At 44.3% G+C, this 23,626-nt stretch overlaps 1 protein-coding gene and 1 long non-coding RNA gene across 5 annotated transcripts in view; both read left to right on the top strand.

Annotated features, from left to right (window-relative positions):
• LOC309380730 overlaps positions 1-23,626 on the top strand; it is a 745,666-nt gene that overhangs the window by 223,737 nt on the left and 498,303 nt on the right. The gene's annotated exons all lie outside the window — the stretch shown is intronic.
• The window catches only part of RGMB (repulsive guidance molecule BMP co-receptor b), a 43,131-nt gene continuing 36,336 nt past the window's right edge, over positions 16,832-23,626 (top strand). Inside the window, exons 1-2 of one of the 4 annotated variants that reach the window (XM_081930666.1) lie at positions 16,832-16,967; positions 18,931-19,017. In XM_081930666.1, coding sequence (XP_081786792.1) covers positions 19,013-19,017 — 5 coding nt within the window. In that variant the 5' untranslated portion in view covers positions 16,832-16,967; positions 18,931-19,012. Of the gene's footprint in view, positions 16,968-16,994; positions 17,746-18,401; positions 18,419-18,693; positions 19,018-23,626 lie in introns of those variants that run through there. The other 3 variants (XM_081930668.1, XM_081930669.1, XM_081930667.1) reach the window with 3 other exon arrangements.

Here is a 23,626-nt window from a genome sequence, read left to right as displayed (position 1 = left end):
TAATCCAGCACTGTACCTGTCTGTAAGCAAGAGAGAAAGAGAGAGACTTAAAAGTGTTTGTGTGCGCGTGTTATACACGCATTCCTTTCTCTCTCCATCTCTCTCACACAAAACCTTTGTATTTGTGTGAGAGAGAGATAGAGAGACCTCTCACATACACACTCTCTCTCACACACATAGATCTTTATAGTTATGCATTCTCCACACACAAACATACAAAGCTTTGGATTATGCCGAACACTATGCATTATTAATTGCTTCTTCTCTCGCAACCACCCACTGAGCTGCGCACTAATGCGCATATATACCTGAGCCCGAGCAGGCACTTTGTCTTTGATTATTTCTCGATGCCGGGCTGCCAAGCAATGCTCATTAAAAGAGAAAAGGGAGGAAATTATAGAGTTCCTAGGCTATTGTTCCCAAACAAACATTTTTATTAATAAATCAATAAATCAGCTTTTATGAACCTCCTTTACAAACTAAGAAGAAATGGCGGCAATATCACAGCAGTTCCAGTAGGTCAAAATGCACAAGGAGGCCTTTTGAAAGTCAAATCATTGCCACTGAGGAAATGATGAAGGTCCTGTGTGAGTGTCTGGAGGCGGTTGGAAGATGGATGGCGGCTAACAGATTGAGGTTGAATCCTGACAAGACAGAAGTACTGTTTTGGGGGGACAGGAGGCGGGTGGGTGTGGAGGACTCCCTGGTCCTGAATGGGGTAACTGTGCCACTGAAGGACCAGGTGTGCAGCCTGGGAGTCATTCTGGACTCACAGCTGTCCATGGAGGTGCAGGTCAATTCTGTGTCCAGGGCAGCTATTTATCAGCTCCATCTGATATGCAGGCTGAGACCCTACCTGCCCGCAGACTGTCTCACCAGCGTGGAGCATGCTCTAATTATCTCTCGCTTCGACTACTGCAATGCGCTGTATATGTGGCTACTTTTGAAGGTGACCCGGAAACTACAACTAATCCAGAATGCGGCAGCTAGACTGCTGACTGGGAACAGCCACCGACACCATATAACACCAGTCTTGAAAGACCTAAACTGGCTCCCAGTATGTTTCTGTGCAGAATTCAAAGTGTTGGTGCTGACCTTTAAAGCCCTAAACGGCCTCGGTCCAGTATAACTGAAGGAGCGTCTCCTCCTCCATCATTCTGCCTGGACGCTGAGGTCCAGCGCCGAGGGCCATCTGGCGGTTCCCTCACTGCGAGAAGCCAAGTTAGAGGGCACCAGGCAGAGGGCCTTCTTGGTAGTGGCGCCCGCCCTGTGGAACGGCCTCCCAACAGATGTCACAGAGAAAAATAACTACCAAACTTTTAGAAGACATCTGAAGGCAGCCCTGTTTAGGGAAGCTTTTAATGTTTAATAGGTTATTGTATTTTGTTGGAAGCTGCCCCGAGTGGCTGGGGAAACCCAGCCAGATGGGTGGGTATAAATAATAAATTATTATTATTATTATTATTATTATTATTATTATTATTATTATTATTATTGGTTTATAAACGTATATGAGGACTAACCATTCAAAAGGGACAGTTCATGCTGCAATTATTTTCTTTCACAGATGGTGCCGAAAGAACTAAAAATATAAGAAGAGGTTGCTGGATCAGGCCGATGGCCCATCTAGTCCAGCATCCTCTTCTCACAGTGGCCAACCAGATGCCTGAGGGAAAACCCTATGGTTTTCAGAGCTGGTATTCAGAAGCAGAGCTGGCCCACATATGGGGTGGGGTAAAACGGCTGCCTCGGCCCCAATGCTTTCACCACCTAACCCCACTTACCTGGAAATAAGCCCTTGGGACTTCTAAGTAAACATGGTTACGGTTGTGCTGCATGAGTATTAAGGACTGCAGTCTAAGTAGGCTTACTACATACAGTGGAACCTGGGTTTTTGAGCGTCTCAGAAGCTTAACGTTTTGGTTTTCAAATGCCGAAAACCCAGAAGTAATTGCTTCTGTTTTCAAATGCACCTCAGAAGTCAAACGGCTTCTGCTGCATGTTTTTCAATTTTTCCAATTGAACTTGCAGCCAGCCCTTTGCGCCTCGGTTTTCGAACGTTTTGGAAGTCGAATGGTCTTCTGGAACGGATTGCGTTCGAGAACCGAGGTACCACTGTACTTGAATTCTGTGGGGTTGACTTCTGACATGTATAGAACTTCACTGTAGCTCGCTTGCTCTGTCTTCCACACTGTCCCAAGGGCTCAGAATGAGTTAAAGTTTTATAAAATTTAAAATACACTCACTTGATTTTTTAAAAAACAACAACACACATTTCTGAGAAGATTGAAGATCGGGTTGGGGCTATTATCAGAAGGGTGTGCATATCAGAAAATGTGACACAGTTTAGAATGCTGTGCACAAGTGACTCTGGATCAAACATCTGATCTTCCACAACTATGTTACGGAAACCTGAAAATTGCGTGTGTTCATGACAGATTATTTGTGATGAGGAACTCACTGTCAATAGTAGATAGCTCCTACAGAGCCATATTATCAGCAGGCATAATTAACGGCAACTCAGTTTATGCCTAAATCTCATACCTGCCAATCTGGCCTATAAGGCATTTTATCTTCATAGATATGACTGATAAAAATCTCTCTTTCAGCTTGATTTAGCACTTCTTATCAGCATTCAGTTTGCATGACCGCTCGTTATTCATTAAGCATGAGCTGCAAAGTTACTTCTTTGTATTAAGAAGTAGCGACCAACGGCATTCACCAAAATGATTCAGCATATATTGATGACAAGGCTTAGCCGGATCCCTCTCTTGCTCCTCCTCTGCTTTCTTGCTGAAACCTTTATGGCAGCAGAACCGTTTTATGCTGCACCTGGAAATGTTCCCTTAATGAGTAGGGTTGCCATACGTATGGAATTTGGGAAAATCGGCAAAATGTCTGGGAAAAGCTCAACAACTTTGAGTTTCATTTCCTAAAGAAAGCTCAACAACTTGACTGGACAGTCAAGGAGGAGGAGGTAACAGTGGCAATGGTGAGGTGGTCCCAGGATTTTGGCCATTCAATAACCATGGCCCAATGGGAAAATTTATGGAAGATCAATTGGAAATTCACAAACTGTTACACGATTAGAGAGAACTTTCAAAAAATGCAATATCGATGGTATCTAACACCATGGAAACTTTCAAAAATGTATAAAAATGTGTCAAGTAATTGTTGGAGATGCGGAGACTCAGGAACATTCTACCATATGTGGTGGACATGTAGGAAAATACAGGTATTCTGGGAGAGTATACATGCAGAACTGCAAAAAATGCTAAAGATCTCTTTCAATAAAAAACCAGAGGCCTACCTCCTGGGAATAACAGATTTGGATATCCCACAAAAGAGGAAGGGTATCTTTTTATATGCGACAGCGGCAGCAAGAGTTTTGATCGCAGCAAAATGGAAGAGTAATGAAATCCCCTCTACACAAGATTGGATCCAAAAGCTGACAGAATATGCCGAATTAGATGGTTTATCAGAAAAAATAAAGAATAAATCAAAACAGGAATTTGTTTCTAAATGGGAGGTTTTCAAAGAATATCTGAAAAATAAATATAGTAGTTTAAATTCTGTTGCAGCATTCGAGGAACTTCAGTAATAGTTGCTAGGTAGATAGAAGAAATTAGATTTATTGAGAATAAGTTTAATTACGAAAAAAATAAGTTTAATTACGAAAAAAATGTGTATTGGCAATAAGTAATAAGAATTTGAAATATGGAATAGACGGGAAGTTGGGTCTTTAGTGTTAAGACCAATAGATGTTTTATTGTTTGCCAAGAAAATTATGTGTCTATGGTTATTTTTGTAATTTGTGTGTAATTTGGTATTTGTGTTTTCTGTGTGTTTTTTTAATAATAATAATAATAATAATAATAATAAAATAAATAAATAAATAATAATAATAATAATAATAATAATAAATGAAAGCTCAACAACTTTTGTGTCCTGAGTTTTACTTCTAGATATATGGCAACCCTATTAATGATTTTTGAGGCAACTGGGTATGTGCCATAGCTTAGTGATAGAGCACATGCATTGCGTCCTAGGTTTAATTCCTGGCAACAGCCTCTGTCAGAAACTCTAAAGAACTGCTGCCTGTCAGCATAAGGGCAATGCAGAAATAGATAGGCAGTTTCCTGTGTTGATATCTTACCGTTGTGCTGGACGCATATAAATAATCTGCAATGTTCCAAAAGGAGCCTACTTGAACTTGGTCAGTTTATCATAATCTCAACAAACCCTTGTACGCCACAATTTCATTATTGATTCTTCCTAAATCGCTGGAGCAGGAGTGAGTTGCAAGTTAATAATCACAATTATGAGTTTAGTGATAAAAAACAGTTCTGAGCTAGAGTAAGAAATTCAATTTCAGAGACTTACCCGTTCCTGGCCTTTGCAATTATGAAAAGCTCTTGCATTTTAAATCTTGTAGTCCCTCACTCAGCCTTAGATTATTCTGCCACAGGCAAACCCCAAAGACACATATCACTTTCTAACTAAAGTTGTTAATATGAAGTTGGAGGAGCTTTCTGCATTTAAATCAACCTGCTGCAGATTCCCTGAACCTCAATTGCTTTTGAATCCAGACAGCTGCAAAGGAAGGTAAGGGAGAGCAATCACCAACCAGAGTACAGGAATATTCTAAATTGCCAAAGTGTCCCATTTTCATTAAAATCCTACCATTAGCTGAGAAATAAATCAGACAGCAATCCACCTCTGCAGCTGAATATTGATACGAACCTTAAAATGTAACATGTAACAGCTGCATGAAAATAATGCTCTTGAAAATAAATCAAAATATATGTTCTAGTAAATCCAACTCAAGGCCTTTGTTCAAAAACAAAAGAACAACAACCCCAGAATGCATCACATTAATACAAGGGAGTGGGGGAAACAGAAAATTAGACATTTGGCTTCTGCTTCTGGTATTATTATACACACTGCAAAAATTAATCTTCACCCTTCACAAAACTCTGCTGATGTCATTGAAGTTTAACCTCAGGTAAACCCAGCTATCATTTTCTAAGTGCAGTTTCAAGGTCACCCACCGTTTTATCTGTGCAATATGAATGTTATTTGAACTGCTGCCTTCTCTCCATAAAAGAATCATGAGAAGAAGCTTTCGGGTTGTTGTCGTTTTTTAAGGGAAGGATCATTCAAGTTTTATGGACTTTATGAGCAAATTAGATAGCATTGTCTTTACTTATTGTTATTTCAGATCGTTCTGTATTTTCCAAACGACTGAGTTTTATGAATGTTTTCATGTTTCATTACCGCTTTGTGAAGAATTTTGGGGGGGTGAGGTGGCCCTGAAGCAGTTCCCCAGTGATTCCGCACTAGCTGCAGTTATTTGATGCCAGCCTGAACCTACAAGCCCCAGAAAGAACATATTCTGCACCATCCCTTGTATTGGTGACACAAGGCCACTGGCATCCTCACCTTCGTGAGGTCATCCTTCCTTCCCTTCATAAATGTACTTAATTAATTGCTTAGTTTATGGGCTGTTTTTCCAGCAGGAAACTGCATCACTTTCGCAGCTGATGCAACAGATTTTAGTTATTTATTACATTTATATCTTGCCTTCTGTTCCCCCAAAGAGTTCCAGGTGGTATTCATTGTTAAATACAGTGGTACCTCGGGTTAAGTACTTAATTAGTTCCGGAGGTCCATTCTTAACCTGAAACTGTTCTTAACCCGAAGCACCACTTTAGCTAATGGGGCCTCCCGCTGCCGCCGCCGTGCAATTTCTGTTCTCATCCTGAAGCAAAGTTCTTAACCCGAGGTAATATTTTTGGGTTAGCGGAGTCTGTAACCTGAAGCGTATGTAACCTGAAGTGTATGTAACCTGAAGTGTATGTAACCCGAGGTACCACTGTATAAGTGATTTAATTCACACAGAAATGAAAAATGTATGTGTATTAATGAAGGTTTAAAATAGAAAATTGCAGATGGGTTGCTAGCATTTTCCAGTGTTCTTTTCTAAAGGACTCTGAGCTCCTCAATGGGTTAATGAAGAACTGTTGATTGTTTTCTACTCTGTCCTGAGAAAGAACCTTTGATCATGTGGTGAAGGTATGGAGTTGCAAATTCGCCATCTTGGAAGGGTGGGTGGTGGTTATTTCCCTGCCCCCCTCTCCCAAACTCCATGGAGTGAGGATGTAAATGAAGCCCTCCTGAAGGGAGAATAAACAGCCTAAGGCCAAAGGAGGCAGGAATGCAGGCTGTGGGGAGAGACTGACTTCTGCTTCTCGGTCTGTTTGGATTATTTCATATTTTCTGAGATGCTGAGCCTGTGTTGGACAGCACAAGACATTGTATGGCTTTTTGGGGATGTATCTTTGATGGGAGTAAGTTCTTATGCTTCCAGACACTGTGCAGATATTAATATCTGCAACATTCATGAGCCTCACATCCACCATACACAAACTCTTAGCAACTATGTGATGTAGAGTAGGCTGAGAACTGGTGGTTGACCCAAGGTCGACCAGTGAGGTTTACGGCCATGTGCAGAACTCAGAACTAGCACTCAGCTATATAAATGTGTTGTAAAGTGCAATACACAAATGTGACACTAGATGGCGACAGTGAGCTATGGCAAATTCAATGTGTTTTTCAAAACTTTTTTTAAAAATAGCATTTTCACAGTGGGGTTTGGGTTTTTCTTTTGTGTGTGTTTAGATTCCACCCTTGTCTACTACTCCACCCACTGTACTACACTGACTGAATTATCTCTCTTCTCTTTATTTTATGAATGCCAAATCAGCACTGATAAGTAAAGGTCGGTAGGGCATGAGACTCTTAATCTCAGGACCATGGGTTTGAACCCCACATTGGGCAAAAGATTCCTGCATCACAGGGGGCTAGACTAGATGGCCTTTGCAGTCCCTTCCAACTCTACAATTCTAGGTTTCCATAATTCTGTTTTTTCTTGCAATTTATAATACAGACTGATCCTGGTCAGCTTGCCTAAGCCCCCTCATATTGCTTTCCCAGCAAACGAGTGGATGGGCGGAGATTTGAAACCAGGACTTATTAGCTCATAGCTCATGATCTTATCCGCAAGACCACAATTAAGGCTTTCTCACCTTAATTGCTTATGAATCCATTTGAAAATCTTATCAAGGCATTAGAGATTTAAATTAAGACAAATAAATAAATAAAGATCAATCAGAGATCAATTACTTGTGTGAGGCAGTGGCAACAAAAAGAGAATTTCTAGGGATGTAATTAAGATGGAAAATTCTAGTGGGAGGGCAATTAGGAATTGTTTGGCAACGCAGCAAAGAGTTGCCAGGAGCAGCTGCACAACTGCTATCAGTTCATACGTTTTCAAGGTTACTCCTGACACCCATCAATTTAAAAAGTTCAATAGCAATCAAATTATGCTGCCATAAGGGGATAGGATAGATGACCCACGAGAGATCTCTTCCCTATCAAATGATATAATGGACTATTTGAGTTGAAATTAATGAAATGCTAACATTGTTGCATGAAAAAAGTATTAATATTCATTGCTTATCTGACATTCGCAAACTGGAGGGGGGTGGAAACTGCCTTTCTGAGCACACTATCAATCTTCCCAGGTGTCTCCAGCATAACAAATGTATGCAGTATAATTTGGAGAAGAAAGAGAAAGTAAACATGGATCATCCTGGATAGAAGTTATGCAACATGTGCTTCATCTTTCCAAGAGATGCGGGTGGCGCTGTGGTCTAAACAACTGAGCCTCTTGGAAGGTTGGTGGTTCGAATCCCTGTGACGGGGTGAGCTCCCGTTGTTCTGTCCCAGCTCCTGCCAACCTAGCAGTTTGAAAGCACATCAGTGCAAGTAGATAAATAGGTGCCACTATGGTGGGAAAGTAAACAGCATTTCCGTGCTCTCTGGTTTCCGTCAAGGTGTTCCGGTGCACCAGAAGTGGTTTAGTCATGCTGGCCACATGACCCAGAAAGCTGTCTGTGGACAAACGCCGGTTCTCTCGGTCTGAAAGCAAGATGAGCACCGCAACCCCATAGTCACCTTTGACTGGACTTTAACCGTCCAGGGGTCCTTTACCTTTTACCTTTACCTTTCATATTTCCAGGTCAATTGTCATCAAGGAGCTTGCAATACAAGGATGGTGCTCTCACCAAGAAAAGCAAAATTATTTCGTTCCTCGGTAGAAATAATCACTGTTGCCATGCCCCGATGTATTTCATTTAATAAGGCAAGGATGAAGAACCTTTGGCCCAGGAACCCAATGTGGCCCTCAGGCCTCTCTCTATGGCCCCTGTGACTCTCCTTGGGTTCCTCTCTCCCCAGAGCACCTTGCTTCATGGTCCTGCTCCACACCCTTGGGTGCTTTTGCCTGGCTGGAACATGATCTGGCATAAAACGTATGTTTCCTCAATGGAGGGGAGAGGTATCTGTATGGAGCCCAGGTTAAAATGTAACCTGCCAAGTTCAGAGTTGCCTCCTCCCATTTGTCCCTCTGACCCCACCTACCACTAGAATGGAGTCCGTGGAAGGCAGGCATCAAGGGAATGTAGCTTTGGGGCTGAAAGAGGTCCCTCACTCTTTTTAAGAAGCATAGGCCAAAGACAAACATCTTCAGCACCTTGGATTCCATGAAGCTATGGTCAAGATCAGGGGTAGGCAACCTAAGGCCTATGGGCCACAAGCGGAACATGGAGTCATTTAACTGGCCCCCGAGCCACCCCTGAACCAAGCCACCTGCTCAGCGAGTCCCTGCGTGCTGCGCTAAAATGGCACAGCGCAGCGTGGGGACTCACTTCTGCGGCGCTGGAAATCGCATCTGCGCAGACGCTGGCCCATGGAGGGATCTCCACCAGAGTAAACTGGCCCAGGTGAGGTAAACCTTGCTGACCCCTCGTCAAGATACATGAGGGTAAGCAGCTCGTTCCACGTGCTTAAAAGAGATATTTGAAGTGAGCAGGGATGTTCATTTTATGGAGACCCAGGCTGGGTCCTGGGGGTGTGAAGGGGTCTCTGGATCCCTGGGCACTGGAAAAGTTTAGCAGCAATTAGCAGCAACCAACCATAGCAAATGGAACTTTACACTGGCTTCCCAATCACCTCTCACTTTTGCTTGGGCAGAAGACTGGGCTCCGGGACGGACAGCTCAGCAACCAAGGGGCAACATAATTGAGCTCCTGAGTCTCAGAGCGTTTTGCCCCACAGGGGAGCCACAGAAAGAATGTAGTTGGTCAAGGGAGCCATGGACTCCAAAAGGTTAAAAACCTTTGCTATTGATGTTAAATTGCACTGGGAACAAATTGTCACCCTGCGGCACATCACACCCTGCTAAGGTGAAGTACAAGCCCCCAGTGCTACAGTCTAAAGCCAGCCCCCAATACTGTGTGCCCCCAGCTCCCGTCTCACAAACCAATCCTGAAGGATGCCATGGTCAGAGAAATCACCATCAAATCATCATCAAATAAGAGTGACAACTTCACACTTCCCCTTTCCCTCTTGTTCCAACACTGTGACCAGGTTCAGATTCTGTCCCATAATGAGGGCTGGACCCAGTTGCCTTATCGAAAATGGGTGCATCTGCAACTGGGTAGCCGACCAGCAGCAGTAGATCCTGCCAGATACCTAGGATCCTGAGAGATGCCTAAGGATGTTGGGTGCTGCCTCCAGGCCTGGTGTAGCTTTATAATAAAATGATGAGGACTAGAAGCAGGCACAGAGGGATTGGTTGGGGGATGGATGTGTACCAAATACCAATTCAGGAGGTGTAGCCTCATTAATCTCTTGCTGCAAAGTCGATCAAGAATCTTGTGACCCTCATAGGTAAAGTGTAAAGGGGACCCCTGACCATTAGGTCCAGTCGTGACCGACTCTGGGGTTGTGGCGCTCATCTCGCTTTATTGGCCGAGGGCGCCAGCGTACAGCTTCCAGGTCATGTGGCCAGCATGACTAAGCCGCTTCTGGCGAACCACAGCAGCACACAGAAACACTGTTTACCTTCCCGCTGGAGCAGTACCTATTTATCTGCTTGCACTTCGTGGTTTCGAACTGCTAGGTGGGCAGGAGCAGGGACCGAGCAACAGGAGCTCACTCCGTTGCGGGGATTCGAACCGCCAACCTTCTGATCAGCAAGTCCTAGGCTCTGTGGTTTAACCCACAGCGCCACCCGCGTCCCTGTGACCCTCTTAAAGACTAACAAATTTATTATGGCAAAAGGACTAGAATCGTGATGTGGAAAACTTTATCTCATAATACATTTGTTGTTCTTTCTTTTTTTGGAATGATTTTTTTTTTATTTTACAAATATAAATTTATAACATTCCGAATGCATATCCATATATAGAGATTACTCTGAATCTCGAGACTCCCGCCCCCCATCCCCTCCATGGGTCCTATTGTCAACATTTACAACTGCATATTATTCCATATTCTATGTTTTAAATCAATCCATCTTGTCCATAGTATTTGTTACATTACAACTGGGTTTCAAATCCTGCTAATGTTTTCTGTGCTTGCAGCAGTCTCCTAGTTAAATTATAAATTTTCCCCATTCTTCCTTAAAGTTTTTGTCCTCTTGGTTCCTGAGTTTTCCAGTCACCTTTGCTATTTCAGCGTAGTCCATCACGTTTGTTATTCTTTAAGGGTTTCTTGCTGCTTTTATGGAAAACAAAGTTATCTTTCTTCCAAAGCGACTCACCCTTCAATTCTGTACATCAGGATGTTGGATCAACAGCACCCAGCAGCTGGAGAAATCTTTCTGCTTGCTCTCAACAGTCCACTGTGTACAGAACAGCTCAAAGAAGCCTGTTTATTATACCAATGCTAATGTCATTGTGGATTCCCCCGCCCCTCTCCTGCCTCTAACTTTGAAGGTTAGCCAAAGAAGATGGGCAGCTTTCATTGCATCTTCTGCAATGTTTCCAGTTGCTTAAAACCCAAAGGAAACCCCAGAGGGGATCATTCTTCTAAGTGTCAGAAAGGGCTGGAAATCAGACAAAAATCAGGCAAGGAACGGCTGCCAAAGCCAAGGTCCCTTGTGTTGATGATGAACTGAAGGGGCCAATTCTGGACTGAATTACAATGTGTTTATTTCATTACTGTGTTTATTTTAATCCTAACAAGCTAAGTACTTAGACATGCTGCCTAATCTTCCTTGAGAGAAAGGGAAGAGCGGTTTTCTCCTTACTAGAGTTCTCTCATTTCCCAAGCCAGGGAAAGAAAGAAAGAAAGAAAGAAAGAAAGAAAGAAAGAAAGAAAGAAAGAAAGAAAGAAAGAAAGAAAGAAAGAAACCCTCATTCATGACATGATACAGGAAGGGGAACGGGGAAGATGCTGGAACAGCATGACAAAACAGCCTCACAGGCAAGCTTCCTGGGATTGCTTTGAACTCTTCCTCATCATTATTTCATGCACAGGATAGCTTTTACGCTTATGAGAGGGGAGGGAGAGGAAAGAGAGGAACAACCAAAGTTGCCTTCAGGATTTTTAAAATCAAAGCTGCTGCTTTGTTGATTCCTGCTGCAGTGAGTTTTCAGTCAGGGAGATTCAAGTCTGGTGACCTATACACGACAACCATTTTTTTTTTTAATGTTTACAAACACCACTGGGCCTGCAAGTGATTTATCAGAGACAACAGATATGGCTGTCCTATTTCTGGAAGATAATCACGCATCTTGACAATGGAGTACAGGCCTTTGCTCTTATTTGGTCTGATCTTCTGATGTCACTCGGACGCGTGTGCCACACACACCATCCTATGGACTATGGAAAGATGGTCATTCCAAATGTACTCAAGGGAGAATGGGATGTTAATGATGGTTACGGTTTTCTGAGCTGTACCTTCAGTAATTAAGGTGTTCTTTGGGGGAGCAGGAAGCAGGTTGTTAAACAATGGTATCTCAGCTCGGTGAGCATGTGGCCAACACAGCATCTTCTGCCAAAGTGGTTCCATCAGAGGATGTATTTATTTAATATATTGCAATGCAATATACAATTTTAAGACCACTATGCCTAAAAGACCACATTTCCCCATATAAATCTGCCCTGACCATGAGGCACTTCTCTGCATGCCGTATCTGAGTAAGGCTTAAAGGTGGCAGTGAGAGAACAGGCTCTCTCTATACTATGCTCCCCCCACCAATGTTTTCAGGAATGCTGTTCCCGGGGATGACTGCCTGGTACCCATATTATCATGAATTTTGGCACCCACAAAATGTTTTTTTGTTTTCCCAGACATTTGAGCAGCATCAGTAACAGGCTATTGCACTATAAAATCTGTTTTTAATAATGTTATTTATTTATTTGCCTTTTATTTGTTTTACTTTGGATGTATGTTGATCACTTTAGGACCATTTTTCATGGGAAATAAAGTATAAACGCAATAAACGCAACAGATTATACTGAGATTTGTTTCGTTCTAAAAGGAAAAGGGAACCAGAGAATTAAAATATTGAAACACAGGCAATTATTTGACTATGTTTTATTAGAATATCAAATAAAAGATCACTATAAGAGATAAATATAATGATTATGTCTATGCACTGTGCTCCACAGATAAATAAGGAGATCTATACTTGATTCCTAGAATGAGAAAAAAGTATTAATACATTTCTGGGCAATTGGTATATTTATTGAAGCCCCAAAGACCTAAAATGCTGTTGCCCGGTTGAGAAATGTAGTGTTGCATTTTTAGGACCCTTTCTTACAGCACCATCACTGCTGGTTTCTCAAACTGCAGAACTTCAGTGACCTACAAACAGATCAATTTTTGAACCTGGAGTTTCAGGCCTTTTATTAGGCTCCCAAGTGGCTTTGGATACACACATAGCAAAGAGCAAAAGATCATTGCTAGCCCCTCTCCTGCTGTCTTCCCTGCCCAGGCTCTTCTCTTCTTTGAACACTGAACAAGCAGCTCTGCTTGAAAAGGCAGAAGCTCCTCCTCTCCTGTTGAGAGGACATCTCTCCCCTCCCCAATTATACCTCCTTTGTATCAGGGGGCAGAAACATTTTGAAAGGCACTAAACCACTTTTACGAAAACTCCTGGCACGCCAGCAATAAAGATACAGGGCTTTCCAATGATGCTGAAAAATGGCATTCCGCTTTAGCATATTCAAAACTTCTAAGAACGATCCTGTTAAAACCTATGGTGGCCCCATGTTATACAGGGAGGGAGAGAAATAAGTCAAAAAGTAGATTCTGTGCAAGCAAGCTCTGTCCCCCATACTGAACTTCCGAAAACATGAGCACCATAACGCTAAAAATATTGACTAAGCTGATTTCCACCAGTTTTGCATCCAAGTAAGTTAAGATTGGAGCCTTAATTAAAAGTTTGTTTTAAAAGCCAAACTGCACAATAAATGAGTCGTTGCATTTAATGTGGCTGTTCTTGCTTTCGGTAACCACTATGTTTGGAGATCAAGACCCTCACAGGCCAGATAAACAACAACAACAACAGATAAAAATCCTCCCTTATCCCCTTAAGCTGCTTTTTGCATTAGGAGAGAATCTCCTAATTGTGGCTTGGGCTGAACCCTTTTCCTGCTCACTGGAGTCCCAATCTTGGTTGCATCCCCCTGGTACAAGTGACCACACTTGGAATACTGTGTGCATTTAGGGTCACTGCATCTCAAAAAGGTGTCTTAGAGCTGCAAAAGGTGTAGGTGACAAAAATGATCAAGGGACTGGAGTGACTCCCCTCAAAGGATAGGTTACTTGGGGCTTTTTGGTTAAGCGGGGGAAAGGGATGACAGAGGTATATAAAATTATGCATAGTGGAAAAAGAGAACTTTTCATCCTGCTCTCAGAATATCAGAACCCTGGGGTCACCCAATGAAACTAGATGCTGAGAGACTCAGACCTGACAAAGGAAGTCCTCATTTACACTGTACAGAGTTAAGCTATAGAATTTTGCTGTGAATGACTTTAAGAGGGACTTAGACACGTCCATGAGGAACAAAGCCATCAAATGCGGCTAGTCAATTTGGCTCTTTCTGCTCATAAAAAAAAGACAAGGCCTTCCCCCCCTTATTAGGAAACAACAATTGAGGTACAAACTGTGGCAGCATGGTGTACTTCTGCTAAAGCCACTCCACTCCATCTGACGCCTTCTGGTTTTCTTTTCAATGCCCGCCTACTAAACAGTCATTCAACATTATTTGCCTACTGAGCATGTTCAGTTCTTATTAGATTGTGTTTTTCCTCCGTCTCTCTCCATTTCCTCCCTCCATTTTACTAATGTTTTACTAAGTTTTTATAAATGCTGCAAGCTGCCCAGGGTGTCTGGGGCAACCCAGTCAGATGAGCGGGGTAGAAATAAGTTGCTGTTGTTGTTGTTTTTCAGGGTGGGGTGAACACAATTGTGTCCAATCCTAGCTATATTAAATTTATCAAATTTAGCGACGGATGTCTATGGCCTGCCATTTCTTCCAACCCTGGGAACATTTAAAAACAGCTTCTTTGTATGAAACAGCAAATAACTTATCCAGACAATGAGGTGGTTCTTTCTTCCATATTTTTCACTCTATTTCCTCCCTCCATTCAAGAGTCTCTGTGTGTTCCATGCCACTGAGCTATCATGGGATTGTTTTAGGGCTCTTTCCCCCCACCTAGTTTTCTTGCGCTTGTGTATCCCTTGAGGTTACCCTGAGTCTGTCAGTATTTCTTTCTCGTGTGTCACCAATGTGGTTTTGGCAACCTAAAGCATAAGCACCATGGGAAGAACTGGAGAAGTATTAGTTGTTCAGAAACATTCTCGGATTTGCCCTTTTCCTGGAAGTGGGACAATTTGCTTTGAACAATAGCAAACCAGAAAGCCAACTGAGGAAGCTTTTCCCAGCAAGATGGCAAAGTGATGGGGAGCTTCTGGTCTTAAATGACTGCCTGCCATGCAGCTGATTACGAAACCCTGGCAGAAACACAGGTGGGCACTACAGATTTCATGTTGTATCAAAGGTGCCTTAAGGCATAATTCGGTACAGCAATCTGGATACTTCAAGTTAGCAAGCCAATTAACACACTTCAAGGCAGTAGGGCAGTTAGGAGAATTCCTGGATACTAGCTTTCCAATTCAGAGGGAAAAGGAGGACTCACTGAAATGAAAACACAGAGCTGAAGAGAGAAATACTAGCTAAACATGTAGGAGCTGGGTGCAAGTTATTGCCAAAGTTTGGCTTTACTTGACTTGGAATCATAGCTGTCAACGTTTCCCTTTTTTTAAAGGGAAATTCCCTTATTCCGAATAGGATTCCTCACAAGAAAAGGGAAAAGTTGACAGCTATGCTTAGAATACAGGATCCTGCTCATAATGCCCATTTGCCCCTGCTAAGAAAAAGAAAGAAAGAAAGAAAGAAAGAAAGAAAGAAAGAAAGAAAGAAAGAAAGAAAGAAAGAAAACGAAAGATCAACAGCACCAGGACTTATAGTTTCTATGATGCACACAATAAGTACGAGGATACAGTACTCTGCACCTCCCTGACACCTCTGTGGTTGAAATTGTAGAAGTTGCAGAAGGCATTCCCATCCCACTCCTAGTTATTATATCATGTCTCAGAGATGTTACGGCTTTGTCTTCCAGAGACCTATGGATAATTTGCATGCCTGGCATCTTATTCCACATATCCAGCTGCCAATCTTTGCCTGCTGGTAGCTGGCAAGTCTCGAGATAGGGCACAGGTGAACTGGTGAGTGATCTGCCCCCTTAGGTAATCTGCTGCACTGGGGGTGCCAAGGCTGATTAATATTTTCCTGCTTGGCAGAGGGTTGGACTCGATGGCCCTTGTGGTCTCTTCCAACTCTATGATTCTATGATTCTATATCTGGAAGAAGGGCCACTGAGATTCCCCATGTGAGCTGCATTGAGGAAGCCATTTAGGTGTAAGTATATAAATAAACCAAAGCCAAGTCTGGAATAAGATAACTGGGCTCTTTAACCCAGTCTGCACCCATCTCAAAATTATTTTTACATATGAAAATGCTTTTAAGCATATGGAATGGTTTTTGTTGCTTGTATACATAAAATTGTTTTTACATATGAAATTGCTTTTAATTGTTGATTTTATTTAATTTTTTTACTGTAACTTCACTTCTTGATTTCTCTGTTTGTCCCAGAGGGGGCACAGGAGAACTAATACTTGCTGTGAAATTCAGGAGTGACCTCTGATTCAAAGAACGTGTGGAGGACAAAGTTTCTGCCTGACTTTCCCAGGAGGGTGAGGATGCTCTCTGAAAAATAAAAAAAGAAAGTTTACTCCAACAGCCCTAGTGAATTCAGGAAAGCTACCCAAGCAATGGTGTTGTGCTAACAAAGGGACCATGGACTTTCCTTTTCCTTCTGATTCTGCCTTGGGGAAATATCGTTTACTTATTCATTCATTCCTTCCAAATGCAATCCGGCTCCAGAAATGAACTACTACAACAACAGATAATAACAACTGCTCTGACTGGCAATCAGAAAGGGAAGGGATGCAGGAGGCGTGGGGATAATGAAACATCTGGAAATAAAAGAGGGAACCTGGAGATTAAAAAGAAAAGAAAAAAGTGGCAGGCAGTGTGAGCAGAGTAAAGAAAGAGTGAGTTGCAAAAGGTAGGCAAGAAAGCCGCTTCCTGTCTCATGGCAGAGACCAGGAGGGGCAGCCAGCTGATGGTCCAGATGTTCAGGTACATTCCAGCGGTTTCCGCGAAGGGAGGGGGCAGCGAGCGAGAGGCTGGGACTGGGAGCCGAGCCGGGGAGCAGCGCTGCCTTCGCCTCCCTCATTTGTTTGCGGCGAGACCGTGGCGCTGTCGTTAAAGGCACCTCGTCGCCTGCCTGCCTGCCTTCTCCCTCCCTCCTCTGTCTCTCCCTCCCTTTGTGTCAACGCTACTGAGCGCAGGAGGCCGGAGCGGAGCGAGCGCTTCTGGTGGCGGATCCGGAGACCCCGGAGGAGCCGCACCTCCTCGCTGGCTGGCTGGCTGGCAGCGCGGGGAGCGTCAGCGATGCAAGTGACGAGGCGATGCTCGCGGTGAGTTTCTTTTCCCGCGGGGGAGGGAGGGAGGGAGGGAGGGGGAGATGGACTTTCCCTGCCTCTCCCACTCCTGCGCGCCGGGGGGTCGGCCTCTCCCCCGCCCCAAATAGAACCTGGGAAATCACTTGTGGAGGGAATTCGCCTCGGGCCAACCTCACACCTGGAGTTTGCAGGCGCCGGCGGGGAAAAGTGCTCCGTCCATGCGAGGCTCGGAGCGCCAGCCTGGCTCTGTCTGAGCCTCATCCGGCGGCTGGGAAGGGCTTCGGAGAGAAAGCTGCTTGGGATCGAGGAGCCGCGCAGCCGGATCCTGAGCCACACTGCTTTCAAAGTGTGTGGGGGGGTCGTTAGTGTTGTCCACGCGCTTTACCCGGGAGCAAGCCCAGCGCACACATTGGGATTTCTCAGTAAGCAGTCAAGAGATGGTGGATCTCGGCGACTGGGGTGATCAGGTCATGCCCACACAAGGATCCCTTTATATTGAGTGACCAGATCGTCGTTGCAAAAGGATCTCTTTGTAACCAGCGATCTCCAGTGCCTGCCTGGGTCGAGCAACCGGCACCTGCTGTAACAATAAGGAGCAGCGATCTTTTGTTATCAGTAACTGAGATTACCCCCCTCCCCTTCCAAAGCACCTGGTGGAATTTTCTTTTTTGTACTTGTGAGGAAGGCGGCGCGGGTCAGAGCAGCTAGATTGCTGCGTTACTGCGTAGAATGAAGCAACCACATCCCATTGGTTCTCACCTGTCCGTTTTTATCCTCACAACAACCCTGAGAGGTAGGCTCGGCTGAGAGAGGCAGGGAGTGCCCACCCAACGAGCTTCGTGAAACCCGAAGTCCTGGTCTGGCCCTCTAACCACTATGCCACACTGCCTCGCTTTCAAGTGATTTCCTCGGAAGCTGCCCGTGTACATTACCCTGGAATGTCATTCTCAAGGGTTTTGCTATCCTTAAATCCAGTTTTCCTGGGAATAAAATATAGGCTCTGGAGCGTCAGGCTGCAATCTTTGAATTTTCAGAGCGTGGTGATCCCACAGTCCGCTCCTAAAATACCCTTCCTTGCAAGGAGGAAATGTCAAGGATTTCAATGGGCTTCCATTGAAAGGGGGGGGGGGAGGTTGGTTCCGTAACACCCTCGGTCAATTGGCAAGTAAAATCCTAACATGTATATATATTTGGGAGACACTGAGAATCTTAATCTTAGGGTCGTGAGTTCGAGCCGCTCGTTGGGCGACAGATTCCTGTATCGCAGGGGGCTGGACTAGATGACCCTCGTGGTCCCTTCCAACTCTACAGTTCTGGGATTCTAAGAGTTTTCTGAGATATATTTCTTCCAAATAAAGCGTGCCCATTTCCACGGTTTCACCAAACTGGGAGGGAAACTGGTTTTGCCCGCACTTGACACTGGAAGGAAGGGAGCACCAAGCCAGGAACTCACTGAGCTTCGCGGAGTAAGTTGCGTCTGATGTGTCCTTATCAATTTCAGGGCAGCTAATCTGCAGTGTCGGACCCTACCTTAAAAAAAGAAAGTAAGTGCGGGGAGCCCCCCCCTCCACCCCCCAGTCTTCCTGACAGCCTTAATAACCCTTGTTTTTAGGAAAGCAAAGAGCTTGAAAAACACATGAAAGGGCTCTGTCTTCCTTGCTGGAAAGTAAGAGGTTAAACTTTGTTTCGGAGGGACGAGCGTGCTGGTTTCCTGAGATAAATGGGCAGGAAGCAAATTGCTTCCCCTGCTCTCTGGCCAGCGGCTCCCAAATGCTTTTTGCACCTGCTACTCTGCATTTTTGCAGTTCGGCACTGCAAAAAAAAACTCCCCCCGCACGATCGCATCACTTCTTTCCAGCCTGGCTCGAGCAGAAAGCCCCTTTCCCCCGGCCCCGGGAAGAGGGACCCTTCTCGCCGCTATCTTGATGGATTTTTTTATTTATTTACGATTGCTGTTGTTGTTTTCGCTGCCGATCAGGTCCTGAACTACCCGGCGTCCCATCTTCGGAGATGCAGGTTTGACGACGCCCTCGGTTCGCTCGGCGCCGCAAGGGTTAAAGATGATGTAAGTAGCCAAGTATTTTTTTTTCTTCTTCCCCCGAAGCGGATTTATTAAGCGCTCCGTGGTGGGTGCGCGCGCGCGCGTTTGTGCCCAGACTTCCCCAGATGGCCGGAGGAGAGAAGCAATGGAGGGAGCTGGAATGGGAGTTCTGGGTTCGAGTTTTACAACTAACCCCCTGCGGAGTGAATCTGTCCACACACAGACCCCATCCACCAAGTTTCCAGGATTCAGAATGATGTGCTGGCAAAACAGTTCTGCAAACGGAAATCGCATCCACAGGGGGCCAGTTCAAGCAGCTCACGTCCCTTCTGGGGACTAGTGCTGTTTGAAGGAGAAGCCACAGTTTCTTTCACTAACGTTCCCAGCATATGCTTGACACATGACCAGATAACGATCCTTCAGTTTCACTTTCCCCTTCCCTCGGGTTTTCTGTTTACATGTTGATGCCTCCTTCCTGGACAGTAACTGCTGGATCCTAAGTGTGAAGGAAAGCTGACTGGATGGATCCCCAGTTAGGCGTTCATTCATATAGGGTCACCCAGCCTAGCTGGTGTTAGTGGCTGCGAGCCACTTTCAGGTGGAAAGATTTCACCCCTAGATACTTTATCTAAATACGTCTGCTTTCAAGGGAATCTGTTCCCAAGGAAAAGTGCTCAAAACTGGGACCTTAATGCCTCTTTACTTGTAAGTACATCTGAGGTGTACTTGCCAATAAATTTGCAAATAAACAAGATTATGGTGCTCAGGGCTCTTGCCGTTTGACTTCCATCAAGTAAGGCGGTTAAGGATGAGAGGTAAAAAAATCGAGTGTTCTTGTTACAATTTAATGTATTTAAGAGGAGTCTAAAGTGCTCTGATGCTTTGTGTGGATTTAAGCTAAAGCCGTGTGTGGATCTATCTTGTTGATGGCAGCAGTGGCGGAGCACTGGGGGGGGGCAGAGAGCAGGCGGGGGCGTGGCTGGCGCGCATCCCAGGGGGCGTGGCGTGCCACCCGCAGAGGCATGGCACCCAGCGCGGGTGGGGGGGCAGCCATGATGGCACCCCACCAGGATCGTGCTGCCGGGGGCGGTGCGCTCCCCCCGCACTCCTCTCCCTCTGCTTTTCTTGCTTTCTCAAAGTCCCGGCCTTATTCAAGGGATGGAGACGCCCTCAAATGGAGGCCATCTCCTATCATCCCTGACCATTGGCCATGTTGGTTGAGGCTGATGGGAGTTGGAGTCCAGTAACATCTGGAAGGCCACAGGTTCCACATCCTTGTCTTAAAACACACACACACACATTCTTCTGAGTAGCCATATTCAGGGTCGAAACTAAGTCACACTGAATTAAGTAGGGCAAACTAGTAAGTTAGCAGTCAAGGTGACCAGGGCATTTCCTTCAAAAGGCTCCTGCCATAGGAACATGGTCTGTGGATGATGCACAACATTGCAGCTGGTAACATGTGGAACACATGTGGTCCAAACTTAAGGGGGTCCTCTGTCAGCATAAGGAGAAACTGAACTGCTCAGTGGTTCATTTCCAGTTGATGCTTTTGTTGGAACTTTGCAAACGCATGCCAGCACTTCAAAAACCAAACTTTTTGGTCACAACAGATCTAAATAAGACGTCATTAATGGGCATCTTTTTTCTTTTTCTTTTTTAAAGCGGGGGGAGTAACCTTTCTAATTCAGGGGTATTATGTAGGCATCAGCATATTTCATAAATAAATACAGAGAATGTATATGTAGCACATCTCTTAACAGTGGCATTTATATCATTGCAAAAGATGCAACTGAAAAGCATCATTTCTCAGCGTCTCTACAACTGAACAATCAAGCCCCCTTTGGTGAACTGTAGCTTCTTTTAATGAAAGCTGTAACATTTCATGACCTGCGTGTTTACAATAACTCAAGAGCGCCCTCTACAGTGTGATGGGCTGCCATGCAGTAGAACGAGAGCAGAGAGAGCCTTTTCCTCCAGCGTTTCTTTTTTTAAAAAGTAGTTTTCTGCATTCAGTGATGGTCTTCCTGTAATCTATGCTGAAGAGTCAACTGCTCTGAAAAAAACACACTTGCATTTTATATACTTATATAAGTTAACATATTGATTTTTGCCAACTTCAATTCATTTATGGGTTGGATTATTTCTGGCTTTGAACTATTTTCTATATATACCCTGACCTGAATCTAGTACAGGTTACAGCAGTTAGCAGAGCCCCCACTCTTTCGGTGGTCATACTTTAGAAATCCATAATTGTCTTAATGCAGGTGGAGGTATAGCACAAGTTGTGACCAGTGTCTCTTTATTGTTTAATAAAATTACCAGAGACAAATGGTTTGTGGATCTCTGGCAAAACAGATATTTTACTATTTAGGCAAAGTGCAATCCTATGCATATTTTCTCAGAAGTATGTCACTGAATGACTCAAAAGTAGATGTGCAGACTCAGTTCTACTGAAGTCTGTGGGCCTTGGAATGAAACAGATGGGCTGTAAACTAGCTAAAATCACACAGTGGTTTTATAAGATTTTATGGTGATACTAGAAATTTGTACACCTTAAGTGGTTTACTTTGCCTCACAAATGTATCCAACGAATGTGATGACTTGGTTGAGAAGCACCTGGTTTTGAGGCAGTAATTAAATACACTCTGCTTAGTACAGTTTGGTACATATTTACTCAGGAAGGAAGTCCTGGGTTCAATTGAGCTTACTTCCACATAAGTGGTAAAGAACTGAAACAACAGGTTCTCTCTGGGAGTTCATGCATCTCAAAAGCCACTTTTGCTAGTCATTATAACTTGATGGATGTGCAGTGTGTACTGTCCTCAAAACTAGATTAGGGATCTGGAACTTGTGGTCCACTAGATGTTGTCAGACTTCAGGTACCAACAGACCTAGTCAGCAGAGAAAACGGTCAGGGTTAATGGGAGCTGAACTGTAGTCCAATGTTATGTGGAGGTTTCCCATCCCTGCTTCAGATCTTGCCAGACCACCAGCTGTTATATAAACCACCTGAGTGTTGACTGTTGGCCCATGTTTGTGTGAACAGAGATGGTTGGTGCCCATTGAGATTGGAGGGGCAGAATGCAGGGATCCCAAACAGTAGGTGGCGCTTGAGCCAGTTATAGACAGAGTCAACTAATTTTAGTTTCCCCATCATCCTCTTTCCTGCTAAATTATACAAGGGCAACTCTGGGACTAAGGAAGAAGTTGTTGGGGTCTCCCACTAGTCGTGAGAAATAAGGTGGGCAGGTGGGGGCTGGTTGGCAAGGCACTGCCCCACTTGCCCCAATGAACCAGCCACCACTGTTCACGACTCCCTGCCTGTATAGGTAGGTTTGCATTCTCTTATTGATATAATCCATGGGGGGTTGGGGGACTTCATCTGCTCAACTTGTGCAGTTCAGACTTTTGCCAAAGGCGCAGGATCAGCATCGGTTAAAACAATTGCAAAATAAATTGCCTGGCTTGCTTGCTTGAAATATGTGACTATACTGTTGTTTAGAGGTGAAACCTCAAACACTCCCTCAAATCATTCCAAAGGTTTTAGAATTATGGTGGTATTTCAAGTTAGTTTTTGTGACCTTGGTGGGACTTCCTATTTTGGGGGTTGAGGGCACCTGTTTAACAAGGCCCTTGTGCCCTTGCTAGAGAGTCACTGCCTTTGAACTCAGTGAGGGTGCAGGGATGCTGTGGCTGCAACTAATAGCAAGTTCTTGCCTAAATGACTTCAGGATTAGGTTAAAATAGGACCTTCAACATTTCCTCTGGCTCAATTCCAGGCCTCTCATTTTTGCATAACAATTCTTCCAAGAAATAGCCTCTATCCAGGTTGGAGGAAAGAGGGTTAATTTAAAAAAAGGAGCCCTTCTGACTGCCCCAAGGAGATATGCGTGCGAGCTGATGAAAAGGAAAGTGTATTCAAGTGTTAAAGCAATTCGTGAAGATTAGATTCCACTTCACACTTACAGATAAGGAAACTGGATGCTGTTAGACACCCCCCCTCCTCGCTTCCACGTTGTGTATATCCCGCCCCTCTCCGGCAGACTCCTTGTCCGCGTGCCTGGCAGCAATTTAGTACACTGCCTTCAGCCTCTGGATAAGGGAGAGACAGAAGCAGCAGCAGCTCAGTACGAGATCAGTGCTGCTAACGTTTACATCACAACCCATAAACTATTTCAATAAGAGCCTCCCTCCTGCCAATAAGTGATTATTCTATAGATGCTTAGTCAAGGTAGCGTAACGCGGATTAGTTGCTCTTTAAATTGCCCTGTTTCGCTTAAGCCGCTTTAATGCACCAACCGTACACAATTGCTTGGTGTGTGTGTGTGTGTGTGTGTGTGTGTGTGTGTGTGTGTTTTGTGTGTGTGTATGTGTGGCCCTCTCTCTCCCGATCTTTCTTTCTAGAAAATACACTCGAGCTAAGAATAGGCAGGTTGCTAATTATAGATTCTCCCCCCCCCCCGCATGATAATATATATAAGTGGAGCTTCCGGTCTCCTTGTTGTTCTTTACAATTCACTAGAGAAGGGTGGTTGTTACGGATTAATTATACCAGTTCAAACAAAACAACACCCTTTTAAAATGAGAACTGGAAGTGACCAATTGGCGGACGCCTCAGTCCTAATGATGA

Source organism: Podarcis melisellensis (genome assembly GCF_964234715.1).
Source record: "Podarcis melisellensis genome assembly, chromosome: 11".
Taxonomy (NCBI): Eukaryota; Metazoa; Chordata; class Lepidosauria; order Squamata; family Lacertidae; genus Podarcis; species Podarcis melisellensis.
Note: the sequence above shows the minus strand (reverse complement) of the source record. Positions and strands in the feature narration are given on the sequence as shown.